This window comes from Candida parapsilosis, contig 005806 (assembly GCF_000182765.1).
Source record: "Candida parapsilosis strain CDC317 annotated contig 005806".
Lineage (NCBI taxonomy): Eukaryota > Fungi > Ascomycota > Pichiomycetes > Serinales > Debaryomycetaceae > Lodderomyces > Lodderomyces parapsilosis.
The window spans coordinates 325,629-339,208 of NW_023503279.1; the positions used below are offsets into that span (position 1 = coordinate 325,629).

A 13,580-nucleotide genomic window follows, 5' to 3' on the forward strand; every position below is an offset into this window, starting at 1 on the left:
TCCAAACACCCCATACACACATATATATATATAAACTGTGGCCGTATGTATATTCCCACTTTGCAGAATGAATGTATTGTGATACATGGGGAATTCAGTTGAGCCCACGCAAGCCCAGATTAAACATTCTATTTGTTATTGGGCTCTGTCTTGTTTTGGGTTCCTTTTTTTTTTTCCTTTTTGATTCATTGTGTACCAATTAGGAAATGCTATGCAAAAAACTGTCTTCTATGGTTTATTACTTTTTACCAAGTGAGTGAGAGAACTAAATTCTAACCAACTGTCTAGATGTCTACCAAGATTGAAGAAAATGCCGAGTACGAAACCGGCGCCAACGGAAATCCAATCCACAACACTACTCAAGCCAACCCACCCGATGACGACGACGATGATGATGTTCCTTCATCAGGTAAGACCCAGAAGGAGAGAAGAAAGATTGAAATCAAGTTCATTCAGGACAAGAGCAGACGTCACATCACTTTTAGTAAAAGAAAAGCTGGGATTATGAAAAAGGCGTATGAATTGAGTGTATTGACTGGGACCCAAGTTCTTTTATTGGTTGTTTCTGAAACTGGATTAGTGTATACGTTCACCACACCAAAGTTACAACCATTGGTGACAAAACCAGAAGGTAAGAATTTGATTCAAGCGTGCTTGAATGCACCAGAAGAAGGGCTTGGTGGTGATCAAGATCAGAGTGATGGTGAACAAGGTGAATCTCCTGACCAAAGTCCCGCTCCTCCTGTTGCATCAGCTCCATCCGCTGCTGCTCCAGCTCCCGTTTCCCAACAACAACTGCACCAAGCTCAACAAGCTCAACAAGCTCAACAGCAACATGCACAATTGCAACAACAACATGCAGCAGCTGCCGCAGCAGCTGCTCAACATCACCACCACCAGCAGCAACCACATCATCATCAACAACCAATACCCGGTGGTGCTGCTGGACCTGGTGGTCCTCATGGTATTCCTCAGTATGGAGGCAATCCTGGTAGTGTTGGTGGTGCTGGACCTGGACCTCAAGGCCAACCCGGTCAACCTGGAGGAGGTCAACCTGGCAACTTACCGTATGGAGACTATGCATATTTTTCAAACATGCAGAATAGTAACATACCTAATCAACAACAATATCAATAGGAAGGAAAAGAGACGTTTTTCAGTGTTATAGTGAAACACTTCCACACTTGACTTCAATTGAATCCAACTGTTGTTGCTTTGAATATTTTCAATTCCAAGACTCTCTTCCTACTTGCACCTTTGTTTACGTTATAAGCCTTTTAAGTTGTATAGTCTTTTGCTTCAAACTAATATAAATGAACTTTTTCAAAAAAAGAAAATGAAGTGATTGTGATTGACATAAGTCCTCAACACAACATGTTTTGAATACCTTTTCTCCCCAATCTTTTTGTAATGGCCTTCCTTACACTTAGTGGTTGCTGCTACTCTGTGCTCTTTTACTTTTCTTTTTTTTTTTTTTGCACCCAAGTTACCCAATTGAGACAAACCAACAAACTGAGCCTTCACCCAATTTTTGTGAACTCTTTTCACCTCATTTCTAGATCGGGTTGGTTGAGTGGCTCAGGCCAATTCCTAATCAAGTAGTTGCAATTACTCGAAATGAACATTTGGTGCGAACAAAGAAGAGAAAAAAAGTAGTAATACACGTGACTATTAAAATAGCGTATAAAATCACTGTACATTTCATCTGATGAGTTGAAAAGTCACTCTATTGTGGCGGAGTTTGGTTTACAACAGAGGGGATGGCAATGGCAGCAAGTTAGAAAAGCGTAAAAAAAAGCAACTCAAGAAGAGAGAGGCATTCACATACAGTGACTAGTCATTTGTAACTTCTCACTTCAGAGTGCAGAAGCAAAGTAAAGGAAGGAAACTCATTTCTTCTACATTGACCAAGCTTGGACTTGCTTTCGGTTGCTTTTGGTTTGCTTTTATTGCTTTGTCTCGACAACCCCCTTTTGAAGATGGATGCATAGCTTGGCTTTGAAGCTAGAGAAAGAAATGCGGGCATTTGAAGCTATACTGTACAGTTTCTTTTCCATCTTTGATGTATTATTATCAAGAAACAATGTTTTCCTTTTGATAGATTTTATTTTTATAGTGAGCACATGGACCTTGAGCTCGAAATCATTATTCCTCATGGTGTAATATAACTCACTTTATCGGTTTTTATGTGTTGCGCTACGTCTAATGATTGGGAGATTGCACTATTGATACCATGAACAGAGTTTAGACTACATACCCCTCTCTGTGACAAAAAAAACGCCGTTGTTATATTTTCCTTCTGCTGAAAAGGTACTATTCATGTCTAATCTTTTACTCCTTTTCCCTGTAAAGATATGCAACTCTTGTGGAAAATTGCCCACACATAAAAACACATATCAATGCTGTATCCGTCACCCTATTCAGAAGGGGTGTGCTTAATTTGCTATATCCCTTTCGAAAGATAACTTTGTATATATATATATATATATATATATATATACGGGTCCAGAGTTTCTCTGGATGCGATTTAGTACAGTGTTATAAGTTCAATCTTTAGTGGTTTTTCAAATTAGTTATCAGGTCATTATTGCATACACAACTACAACTACAATTCAAACTTGTTTCTTCAACCAACACAATCTATAAACCGTCTTACACTTTGAAAAATCATAGAAGAAAAGAGTGAAGCACCCTTTTAAGTCTGAAACTGTACATTATTGGATAAAACCGGCTTAAGGACAAGTCATATTATTTTTTTTTTTTCGGCTAAGAACTGTGCATAATAAAAAGCTTTACCAAGATTTTTAACATCCAGAGGTGTGGCTTTTGGTCTTTCCTTCAGAGTGCAGCTTACATATATACATACAGGTGATACATCTCATACGAGTATCGGAAACTGTAAAACCACACTAAAAGGAAGAGACCACTAGACTAAAATCAGACAAAATAATAAGTTTGTTTTTGGATATAAAATTATTGCGTGAGGTTTTTATTTTTTTCTTGTGATCTGATTTTTACACGCGGTTTCACTCAAGAGGCATATCAAGTATACTACTTTAATAACAATTATTATTACAATTATTATTATCATTAGAGAGATTTAATTTGACTACTTCTCAAGAAGAAACTTCAAGTTTAGAAAAAACCTTAAAATCAAAGGTCACTGCTAGGTCAAAGAAAAACCAAGTTCAATACAAGGATAAAGAGGTATAAAAACCTTCACTGTTATAATCCATTGACAATTTATTCTTTAGAGGGTCTACCCCATCACAGAGATTGAATTTGAAGAGTGGTATAGAGGATAGAGTCAAATTTAAACAACACCGAGAGCTTAAAATATTCATCGAGACCGCCTTTACATATATCCTTTTGGCTTCAAGTTTTTTCACTCATTTGATCATCAGTGATTCTGGTCTCATTTTCTGATTCATATTTATTCATAGACGTGTCATTATTTCTACTTCACACTCCCCTTTCAGAGGTAAGACGAAATTCATCAACGAGAGTGACTCTAACTGACGACAAACGGTGCCGTATTCACAAAAAAAAAAAAACGCATTTGCTTTGATATCAACCAAGCATCTTCCCTTCAATTTGAGAAAAGAAGTCGCAAATAGAGAGCTACAACTTCTACATTTCATCAACGCATTCATAGACTACATTGAGTTCTACAACTAGGTGCTTTTAATTGGTCGCATTTTAGGATCATTCCATTTTATTTCTGAAAGTTAGTGATTTAAGCCGAGACGCATTCAACACAAAATCAATCACCAGATCCTTTTTTTCACTTAAAGAGACTACTCCTATTGTTTCAGAGGAGAGAAACAAAAGCAGAACTCAAACGTTTACGTTGTATTATACTCCGAGATCATTCGTCAATACAAGCCAAAACCCGGGGTTCTACACACAAAAGGAGGGAAAGGACATATATACAGTATCAAACAGATTTAGATTTAAGGAACCAAAAGGAGTGAGAAAAGGAAACAAAGTACTTTGTTTGTGTGGAGTTTCCCCATTAATTTTTGAATCAAAGTTTTGTTAGTTTTTGTTTGAGATATCCTTACAAAACCAGTTGTGCTTTTTTTTTTGATATCGAGTGATTACATAAAAAGAAACAAACTTTCATACTGAGATCACATTTACTAGCTACTCAAGAGCTGAGGAGACCTATTTTACTTGCTTTCCTTTTTAACTACCCCCCTCATTTTCCGTTTTCTTTTTTTGATATTTACAAGGACGTTTCATTGTCTAGAGATTTATTTTTTCCCCCCTACAGAAACAATTTACGATGGCGCATAATTATGGAGTAGCGGCGACATTACGGCCGACTCAGGAAAATAGCAAACAATCAAATGACTATAAATACCAACCACAACACCATCACCTTCATCATCAAAGACTGGATCAGAATTTGAATACTGAATCTAGTCATGCAAAGACTGAGGATTCACAGCGATTATTCCATCAAATGCCTAGTTTAGATTCCCAATTTAATATACCCAATATAGACCAATTGTCATCACCTTCATTTCAACCATTGAACAATGCATTGTCATCAATACCACCCCACTCAGGATCTTCAGTTAATCGATTTGCATCAAATGGGGCAAATACTTTTTGGAACACACCGATGTCGGGCATATCTGATTCAAAGGGAACAACAAGCACAGGTGCTGCAGGAGGAGACGTTGTACCTTTGCATCCACAATATCGGGGGTTATCTATTGATTCCAGTATCTGGACACTGCCGAATCCATCAGCATCGAGCGGACCAACGCCCGTGTCGTCTAGCAGTATATGGTCACCAACAAGGTTGAATGGACATGATCAACAGCAGCAAGCACCACCACCACAACAACAACTGAACTTCACTACGCAATATTTTTCACATAAACAGCCTCCTATGTCAATGCGTAGCACACCATTGAGTACTTCAAATGCGGAGAATTATACGGCCGCGGCTGTAACCGCTGAGAATAGGTCTTCATCAATCAGTGGATTTGCTCCTACATCACTCGAAGAAGTTGCTGCAGCCGGTACGACATTTATGGGTGATGATGCAACAAATTCATCACCGCCAATGAGCTTTGAGTCCATAAGACGTCATTCATATACAGAAGGGCTTCTTGGTCGTACATTAGATAATGAAGTTGTTTCACCAACATTGACCAAACGACAACAACAACAACAACCATCCAAAAATGATGCAGCTACAATGCAATTGGTTGATGACTATTTTGAATCCGATCCCCATGAACGTGTGAAAGTGACAATGAAGTTGTTGAATGATCGGTTTTTTGACGAAGAAAAGTTTTTGAATGATGCATATCAGTTGCCCAAGTTTCCTATTGAGTCATCATTGCGCAATTACCAATTGGTTTTGGTTGGTTTCAAGGCGGGGAGAATTGATGTGTTTTATCTCCCTTCTTCGAATGGGGTTTGTTCAACTACAATATCGAGTCCTACAATGACAGCTGGAGCTACAACTACGACACCTACATCTGCAACTGCTTCTTTGGGTCAGAATTCATTTGAAATAAAAGTTGGGGATTTAGTTATTGTTGAAGCTGATCGTGGACGTGATTTGGGCAAGGTTTTCAAGTTGAATGTGTCGATTGATGAGGCTCGATTGTTGAAGTTGTTGCAGTTCCAAGAACAGCAAGCAGCGTTGAATGAACACGTCGAGAACAATTTGTTGGATGATGTATCAGTGAGGAGCTTAACTAATTCGCAACATTCTCCTGGGTCACATTTCCTAGCATCGCAGCAACAACATCATCATAGCCTGTCAAGTTCAGTTGCACCACCAACTTTACAATTTCCTAAATCAATATTGGCACTAGCTCAACCAAACGAAGTTTTTCAAATTTTGAACAAGAAGCAAGATGAAGAGAAAGCATGTCGATTATGTCTTGCAAAGATTTCAAGTGCTACTAGCGGCTGTTTATTGAGTGGTGCGCCCATATCGCCAACAACTCAAGATTTGTTGCAAATGAAGTTGATTGATGCAGAGTATCAATTTGATCGAAAAAAATTGATTTTCTACTATTCGACATCAAAGAGGATTGATTTCAGAGACTTGGTGCGTGAATTGTTCCGAATTTACAAGACAAGAATTTGGATGTGTGCTGTGACCGGTGTGCCTTTTAAAGCTTCAAGAACAAGCTTGAGTCCATTGAGTACTGGAATTGGAGCAACATTGCCTGGAGGAGGAAGTTCCACCAATAACAATGTTGGGTTGGGTCAAACTTCACCGAGCCTGAAGCCGTTGCAACAAGCTCAGCATCCATTGCAGTTTCTGCAACGTCCGCAAATGGCTGAACAGCAAATTATGTCGCAACCGATTATACCAACAGCATCATCAGTCACGTTACAGCAGCAGCAGAAGCAGCAGCAACAACAACAAGGACTCGGAAGAAGACAAAGTTTTCAACAGGGTAGCACTTTCCAAAATCGAGCTCCTCAGATGCAGGGTCGGACGCAGTACAATAGTAACCAACCTTGGGTTTCATCAGCACAACTTCAACGCAGAGCACTGCATCAACCACAAATGGGATACAATGACTACCAATTTGAAGCAATACCTCGTCAAATATCTGATTCTGAACAACTGCAACAGATGTACAATCAGCGTTGGTCACAGCAACAGTACCCACAACTGGGACAGCAACAGCAACAGCAACAGCAGCAACAGCAGCAGCAGCAGCATTGGTCACTTCAGCAACCTTTTCCACCACCGCCACAACAACAACAGCAGCAGCCACATACGCTAGGTCAGCTATTGACTACTCAGCAACAACACATTCTCCAAGTTCAGCAAGAAGCTCAAAAGCAAGTGCAAGATCAGTTCAAAAGGCGGAACCAAGGTGCTAATGGTGAAGATGGTGCAGACGACGATGTATCGATGATGCAACAATCATCGGATGAAAAATTGGTGTTAAAGAGTTTAGTTGATTCTATAAACCATTGAAGAAGGTGGTGACTGAGTTTAATTACAAAACATTTTTTAGAGTTTTCATTATGAATTCGAAGGACAGATTATATAAAGGTATATACAAATTTATTATACAGATAAAGGACAAAGTAATATGTTATTGATTCTCAAAAAGGGTCTCCTACAGAATTCTCTATACAACTAAGTGTCCTATGGATACTTGCTCCATTTCCACAATGATTCATTTGGATTTACCAATTCATTGTCGAGTTTGCCGAAGTATACACCTTTATCCACACCTTGAGCAATGATTGTTTGTAAATAAAATACAAAATCATTGAAATCAAAACCAGCATTGTATTTGTCTAGAAATTCTTTTTTACCTTCTTCAGCAGACTTCTTGGACACAATATTCAACTTGGTTCCCTTTGATTTTTCGTACTGGTCAATCACATCCTTAACGGTAACGGTATCGCTAGCAACATGAATGGTATCAGGTAAATCCTTGTATGGTTTATGAGTGGCAACTGACAAGACTACTCTGCCAATATCTTCTAATTTCGATATACTGAATTTTTGATCAATATCACCAATCAAATGAATTCCATCTTCAAAAATCCCCACTGGAGTAACCATATCATAAAGCACAGATCCAGGGATTGCAAAAAATGAGGTGTAAATATCAACCACTTTAATTCCCAATTGACGAATTGATTGCGATAATTGGGTCTTTTTGGCCAAGAATCCGGGTGCATATTTCTGAACTTGTTCAACATCTGATCCAAATTGAGATGGGATAAACAATTGAGGTTTGATCTTGGTGACGATTTGCTTGACTTTTTCTGAAGCTTCAGGTGATGCACCAGTTAAATCAATAAAGACATCAATACCCTTGAGTGAATCAATTAAATGGGTGTCTTCGACTGATGTTTCTGGTGATACAATGTATTCAATCTTGTCGGTGGAGGTGTGGCCCTCTTTTCTAGTGATTGCTTTGACAGGGAATTGAATTTTGGAGTCAAATATACCCGAGTTGATGGCATTGATGACGTGTTTTCCTAGTTTACCATTGAGACCAAGGATTGCAATTGATGCTTTAGATGTGGACATTGTGCTGAGTGGTATAGTGGGTGTAAAAGTTATTTCTAAAGCTTGAGTTGTAGCAACTAAAAGAAGGTATTGGTTGTGATATTTATATGATTTTGGCTAGTGATGGTTATGAGCCTGAGAGTTGGGATTTATGAATCCTACATGGTGTGTAATCAAACAAAAAGTAACTCAGCCCAAGGTCATGTGCCACAAACCATTAATTTGTTCTATTGTCTTCTGTGAGCAACTGCTGTCACTTTTGTGTGACAAATACGGATTTATCAGCAGAGCTACCAACTTGCTTACTACTTTTACTAATGCTTACTAAGACTATATTTGTAATTACTTTGAGAAATCCCCTTATTGACAGGTTTGTTGAACGCAATATGTCATTGTGTTTAGCTGACAAATATTTGAAGGAGGGTTCTTAGTAAGACTTTCTGATTATATGGTGTAGGTTAGAGTTTACAAACTTTAATGTAGGATTAATCGGCTTCAATTATTGCAATAAAACTTTAATTAACTACAGAAACAGCAAAACAAATGTGGTTGTGATTGCTTTTTGTAGTATTACCAAAAGTGTGAGTTTGCTTGATAATGCTTAAAAGGGGTTGACAACCAGTGTGAGATTGCCCGAATCAAAATAAGAGTATTGCTTAACTGTTACTTAATTGGTACTTGGAACTAGTAGGCATTGTATTCAAAGACGGTTGTTAGAACTATTGCGCGCTTCACAAAACCTGCTGCTTTAGGAACCTGAAAACGGCAAAGATCGATGTGGTCCTGCATGACGTGGAAAGTAATAGATGTACTGTTTGAAGTGTAATAATTGACGCACTAAAGAAGAAGTTCTACACAAACTCAGTCTCTAAAACTTACCCCAATTCCATAATGACTCGTTTGGGTTAACCAACTCATTATCCAATTTGCTGAAATACGTCCCCTTATCTAATCCTTGGGCAACAATCACCTGCAAGTAGAACAAGAAATCTTTTGGATTGAATCCAGCGTTTAATTTATCAACAAATTCTTTCTTACCCTCTTCAGCAGACTTCTTGGAAATAATATCCAACTTGATACCTTTGGATTTTTCATACCTGTCAATAACATCCTTGACGGTGATCACTTCACTAGCAACATGGATAGTATCAGGCAAGTCTGAGTATGGTTGATGAGTAGCGACTGCTAAAACCACGTTACCTACATCTTCTAATTTGGAAACATGGAATTTCTGATCAATGTCACCAATCAAGTTTACCCCTTTTTCTGTAATACCAACTCCACCTGCTTGTTCGTAAAGAAATGATCCAGGAACGGCAAAAAAGGCGGTTATTATATCAACAACCTTGATTCCCAATTTACGAACAGCTTGAGAGTGTTGAGTTTTCAAAGCTAAAAATCCAGGTGCATAGGAGTTGACCTGAGCTATGTCGACACCAAATTGTGATGGAATGAACAATTTGGGTTTCACTTTTTCAACAATCTTTTCAATCTTGGAAAATAATTCTGGATTAGGACCCGTCAATTCGACAATTGCATCAACCCCTTTAAGTGAATCAATCAAATTAGCATCATCGGGTGAAGTCTCTGGAGATACGATGTATTTGATCTTGTCTGTTGATTGAGATCCTTCCTTTCTTGTGATTGCTTTGACGGGGAATTGGATCTTGGAGTCAAACACACCAGAGTTGATAGCGTTGAGAACATGCTTTCCAATGAATCCGTTGAGACCAATGATAGCTATTGAGACTTTAGACATTATGTATATTAATAAGGGTTATTTGTGTAATGAAGATTAATCGAAGTAAGTAGATTGTGTGACTTTAATGATGGAAGTTGATGGGAGTTAGGGGATCTATTTATACTTCTGTATTATTAGGAACATCATTCCTCAATAAGGTGTGGCGCGGGCTTCATATGTAGACTTGTGTGGCTTGCCCCCTATTGGATAAATATTCTTCCCTACATATCTCCACACTTCATTTCATGGATAGAGCTACCACATGACCTATTCACTTAGTAATGATTAGTAAGATTATAATATGTAGCTAACTAACATCCCACACAGAAAGTTCCGATGAGTAACATGATCAATTGTGTTCTATATTCAAAGATCAAGTAAAGTTGTATCGTCAATGTATGGAGTGCCCGGTAACTAAACAAACGCAAAACATTTTTGCGCTTTTTGCCAAGCTCTAGTCAATAATGACGATCATACAAACGCAACTGTACGAGGCAGAGTAGTGTGAGCATGAATAATGCAGTCATGCAATGAAATAAATGTCGAACAATGATACATTGAAGTGAGGTGTGTGATATGCTTACTACTTATTGCAGCAGTATTTTCAATTGCGTAGTACACAAAAGAGAGAAAATTGCAAAGAAGGGCACTCTATTGGAGTCGGTCTTGACTAACTTTGACAAGTACATTGTGATCCATTGAGAAAAAAATATGTTGAGTGTAATGTTCACACCAAAGAAATGAGATTCACCTTTAAATGTGATCATCACCCAAACCTCAAGAAACAACCAAGTTAACATATTAAATTAGGCATTTGGAATACAGCTCAACTCGACATTTGTTCCTTTCATCATGAATGGCCGAAGTAGTATTATCTTGACAATTCTAACATTAAGCGTTTCTTCAAACAGACCCAACACATCACAGCCACACCGACAGTTTAGGCTCATCACCCGCTGCATTAATCACTCACGATAGACTCGTACGGCATTGAGTAGCGTTCGGTTCCACAATGTGTGTATGTGTTTGTGTTTCGGAACCTCCGATGGAAGCGTAAACATCTTCACACGATAAAAAAAAAAAAAGAACAAACAATGACTACGATAAGATTGCCCCAACTTATATAAATCACAACAATTGCGGCAACAATTCCTCCTACTTCACCGACTCTGCATCAATGACACAGACCATGCCCTCAATCACCAAAGACTTTTCTATTAAAGCTGTTGCACCAATACCGTATACCTTATACTATGGAACATTTATTCATACACCAACTTTAAATAACTTGGACATCAGTTTTAACACTCTTGTGGGGGTCAGTTCGGATGGTGTCATTGATTACATATATAAAGAGTATAACCCACTGGATCATGAGGGAGAGTCACCTATTGAGTTTTTCCAGTTGCGTTCATCATCAAGTTCCAAAGAGATCAAGTTTATCGATTTATCTCAAGATTATACAAAGTTTTTCTTTCCTGGTTTCATAGATACTCACATTCATGCATCGCAATTTCCCAATATTGGCATTGGGTTGGATACACCTTTGCTAGATTGGTTAAACAAGTATACATTCCCCCTCGAAAATCGATTTTGCAACGATACTGCTGATAATGGTGGCAATGACGCCCTGAAGAAGTTGGAATTTGCCAAGCAAGTGTACACCAGGGTCATTCAACGTACATTGATGAATGGAACTACATGTGCATCATATTTCACCACGATTGACCCGGAAACTACAAACTATTTTGCTGAATTGTTGTTGGTGTTAGGTCAAAGAGGATTTGTGGGGAAAGTGTGCATGGATTGTAATGATCCTTATCCAAAGTATCAAGAAAGTTTGGACGACTGTGTAAATTCAATGACTAAGATTGTTGACCATTTAGAAGAGGTTAATCCTGTGCATGAATCCTTAGTGAAGCCAATAATAACCCCCAGATTTGCCCCAGTCTGTTCTAGGGAAATGTTGACCTACTTGGGGAATCTAAGCAAGGAGAAGAAGTTGCCCATACAAACGCACATTAGTGAAAACAAACTGGAGATTGAACTTGTAGCGAAATTGTTTCCTGATTGCGAGAGCTATAGTCAAGTGTACAATAAATACAACTTGTTAAATCAATCAACTATTTTGGCTCATTGTATTCATTTATCACCACAAGAGTGCCAACTTATTGCTGACAAAAAATGTTCGGTATCACATTGTCCTACTTCAAATACGTTTATATCCAGTGGTGAAGCTCCAGTGCGCAAGTACTTGTACGACTACAATATTAACGTATCTTTGGGCACTGATGTAAGTGGAGGGTTTGATTCAAGTATATTGCACATTATCAAACATGCAATTTTAGTCAGTCATCACTTATCTATGAAGCCAGGAGTGGAAAGCGAAGCCACTGATTGCAAGTTATCCTTGACTGAAGGGTTATATATGTCAACCATGGGTGGTGCAAAAGCAGTTGGTTTGCAAGATCAAATTGGATCATTCGAAAAGGGTAAGAAGTTTGATTGTCAATTGATTGATTTGACTAGTAGCAGAGTAGTTTCAACTGATGTGTTTCCATGGCAAGTGCCTAGTAATATTGATACCGCTGATGCCAAGTACGACAAAATGATTGACTTGTTGGGCAAGTGGGTCTTTAGTGGTGATGATCGTAATTGCGTTGGTGTATGGTGCAATGGGAGACAGGTTGTTGATAAGCGAGAAGCAGGTGATGTAAAGATGAATGGGATGAAGTAGGACATGGTTAAAGTAGAGAGTCATAGAGTTTGTAATACAAATTGCAAAGTTAGACGATGGTTCCAAAATGTAAATTTTTTGGTGTTGAGTCCTCTTTGTACTACGATTATTCATTTGTCCCCCCACAAAACAAGTTTTTAGTGCATCTACTTTGCCAAAAATGGCTTTAGCTGTGTTCTATGGGGTAGATACTAAACATAGCTGAAATCAAACCTGTTTGGATAATCAGAGACTAAGGAAAAGATTTTTACTGCATAAGATTGCATCTGAAATGATTTTTTGGTTATGACGTAAATAAAGTGTTGTAAGGGCTCAATGAAAATGCATAGACTAAGGAGCTTTGGTATCAACTGCATGTTTTGTACACATCTTTCGATAATCACACTACATACACATGCATTACAAGCAGAGTTTGTTATAGCACTTTACAAGAAAAGAACAACACTTTAGGACTAAAGTTGCAAGGCACGACCCGGGGCGCATGCATGCTTTCGCAAATCTCTCCTCAAAGGTTAACCCACGACTGACCTTACAGTCTTAGTGGCTTGTACGCTATGCATTCCCATCTGGCTATCATAACCAAGTATCAATTCAAAGCTAGGTAAGTTGTGTTTACTACGCAAGTGAATAGGACCCATCTCATCGCACAAAGGTCCAATTGTTTTCCATCTATCGCTCCTCGGCTAAATCGATTTTCTTCTTTATTTTTCATTCAAACGTTTGTTGTTCTCTCCCACAAAGCATCTCCGGAAATTTAATTTACGAAAACTGAAAAAAAAAAAAAGGAAAAGTGAACTACACTCGATTTAATAGGAACAAAGAACAACTGATGTTTTCTTTTCAGTGTTACACTATAGGATCTTCATTCTTGTCTTTTTCCTTAGACTAATAGAAAAGTATATCTAATATGGAAAGTTACACAAAGGACCAAATGAAGCTTGTTTTTCTTTTTGGTACTATAAACGCTACCAAATTTGCTTGGTTTAAAATAAATAAAAAAAAGAAGAAAAATTTATTGTGTCTTTCTCTGTCTCTCTACAATTTTTACTTTAAATAGTTTCCCATAAAACCATAATTTA

General features: G+C 38.1%; 5 protein-coding genes across 5 annotated transcripts; 3 read left to right on the top strand and 2 right to left on the bottom strand. All coding sequences in view use genetic code 12, as the record gives it.

Moving 5' to 3' along the window:
- Positions 1-288: 288 nt before the first annotated feature.
- Positions 289-1,137, top strand: MCM1 (transcription factor; the record flags this gene model as incomplete). The annotated part of the gene is made up of 1 exon (XM_036807500.1): positions 289-1,137. One exon carries the CDS (start codon positions 289-291, stop codon positions 1,135-1,137), a length of 849 nt encoding a protein of 282 aa, XP_036664331.1.
- A 3,151-nt stretch (positions 1,138-4,288) lies between these two features.
- Positions 4,289-6,970, top strand: CPAR2_301430 (uncharacterized protein; the record flags this gene model as incomplete). Its single annotated transcript, XM_036807502.1, has 1 exon — positions 4,289-6,970. The coding sequence occupies one exon, from the start codon at positions 4,289-4,291 to the stop codon at positions 6,968-6,970; it is 2,682 nt and encodes an 893-aa protein (XP_036664332.1).
- Positions 6,971-7,144: 174 nt separating this feature from the next.
- On the bottom strand, positions 7,145-8,044 carry CPAR2_301440 (uncharacterized protein; the record flags this gene model as incomplete). Its single annotated transcript, XM_036807503.1, has 1 exon — positions 7,145-8,044. The coding sequence occupies one exon, from the start codon at positions 8,042-8,044 to the stop codon at positions 7,145-7,147; it is 900 nt and encodes a 299-aa protein (XP_036664333.1).
- Positions 8,045-8,891: 847 nt separating this feature from the next.
- Positions 8,892-9,782, bottom strand: CPAR2_301450 (uncharacterized protein; the record flags this gene model as incomplete). Its single annotated transcript, XM_036807504.1, has 1 exon — positions 8,892-9,782. The coding sequence occupies one exon, from the start codon at positions 9,780-9,782 to the stop codon at positions 8,892-8,894; it is 891 nt and encodes a 296-aa protein (XP_036664334.1).
- Positions 9,783-10,953: 1,171 nt separating this feature from the next.
- Positions 10,954-12,501, top strand: CPAR2_301460 (guanine deaminase; the record flags this gene model as incomplete). Its single annotated transcript, XM_036807505.1, has 1 exon — positions 10,954-12,501. The coding sequence occupies one exon, from the start codon at positions 10,954-10,956 to the stop codon at positions 12,499-12,501; it is 1,548 nt and encodes a 515-aa protein (XP_036664335.1).
- Positions 12,502-13,580: the final 1,079 nt, after the last annotated feature.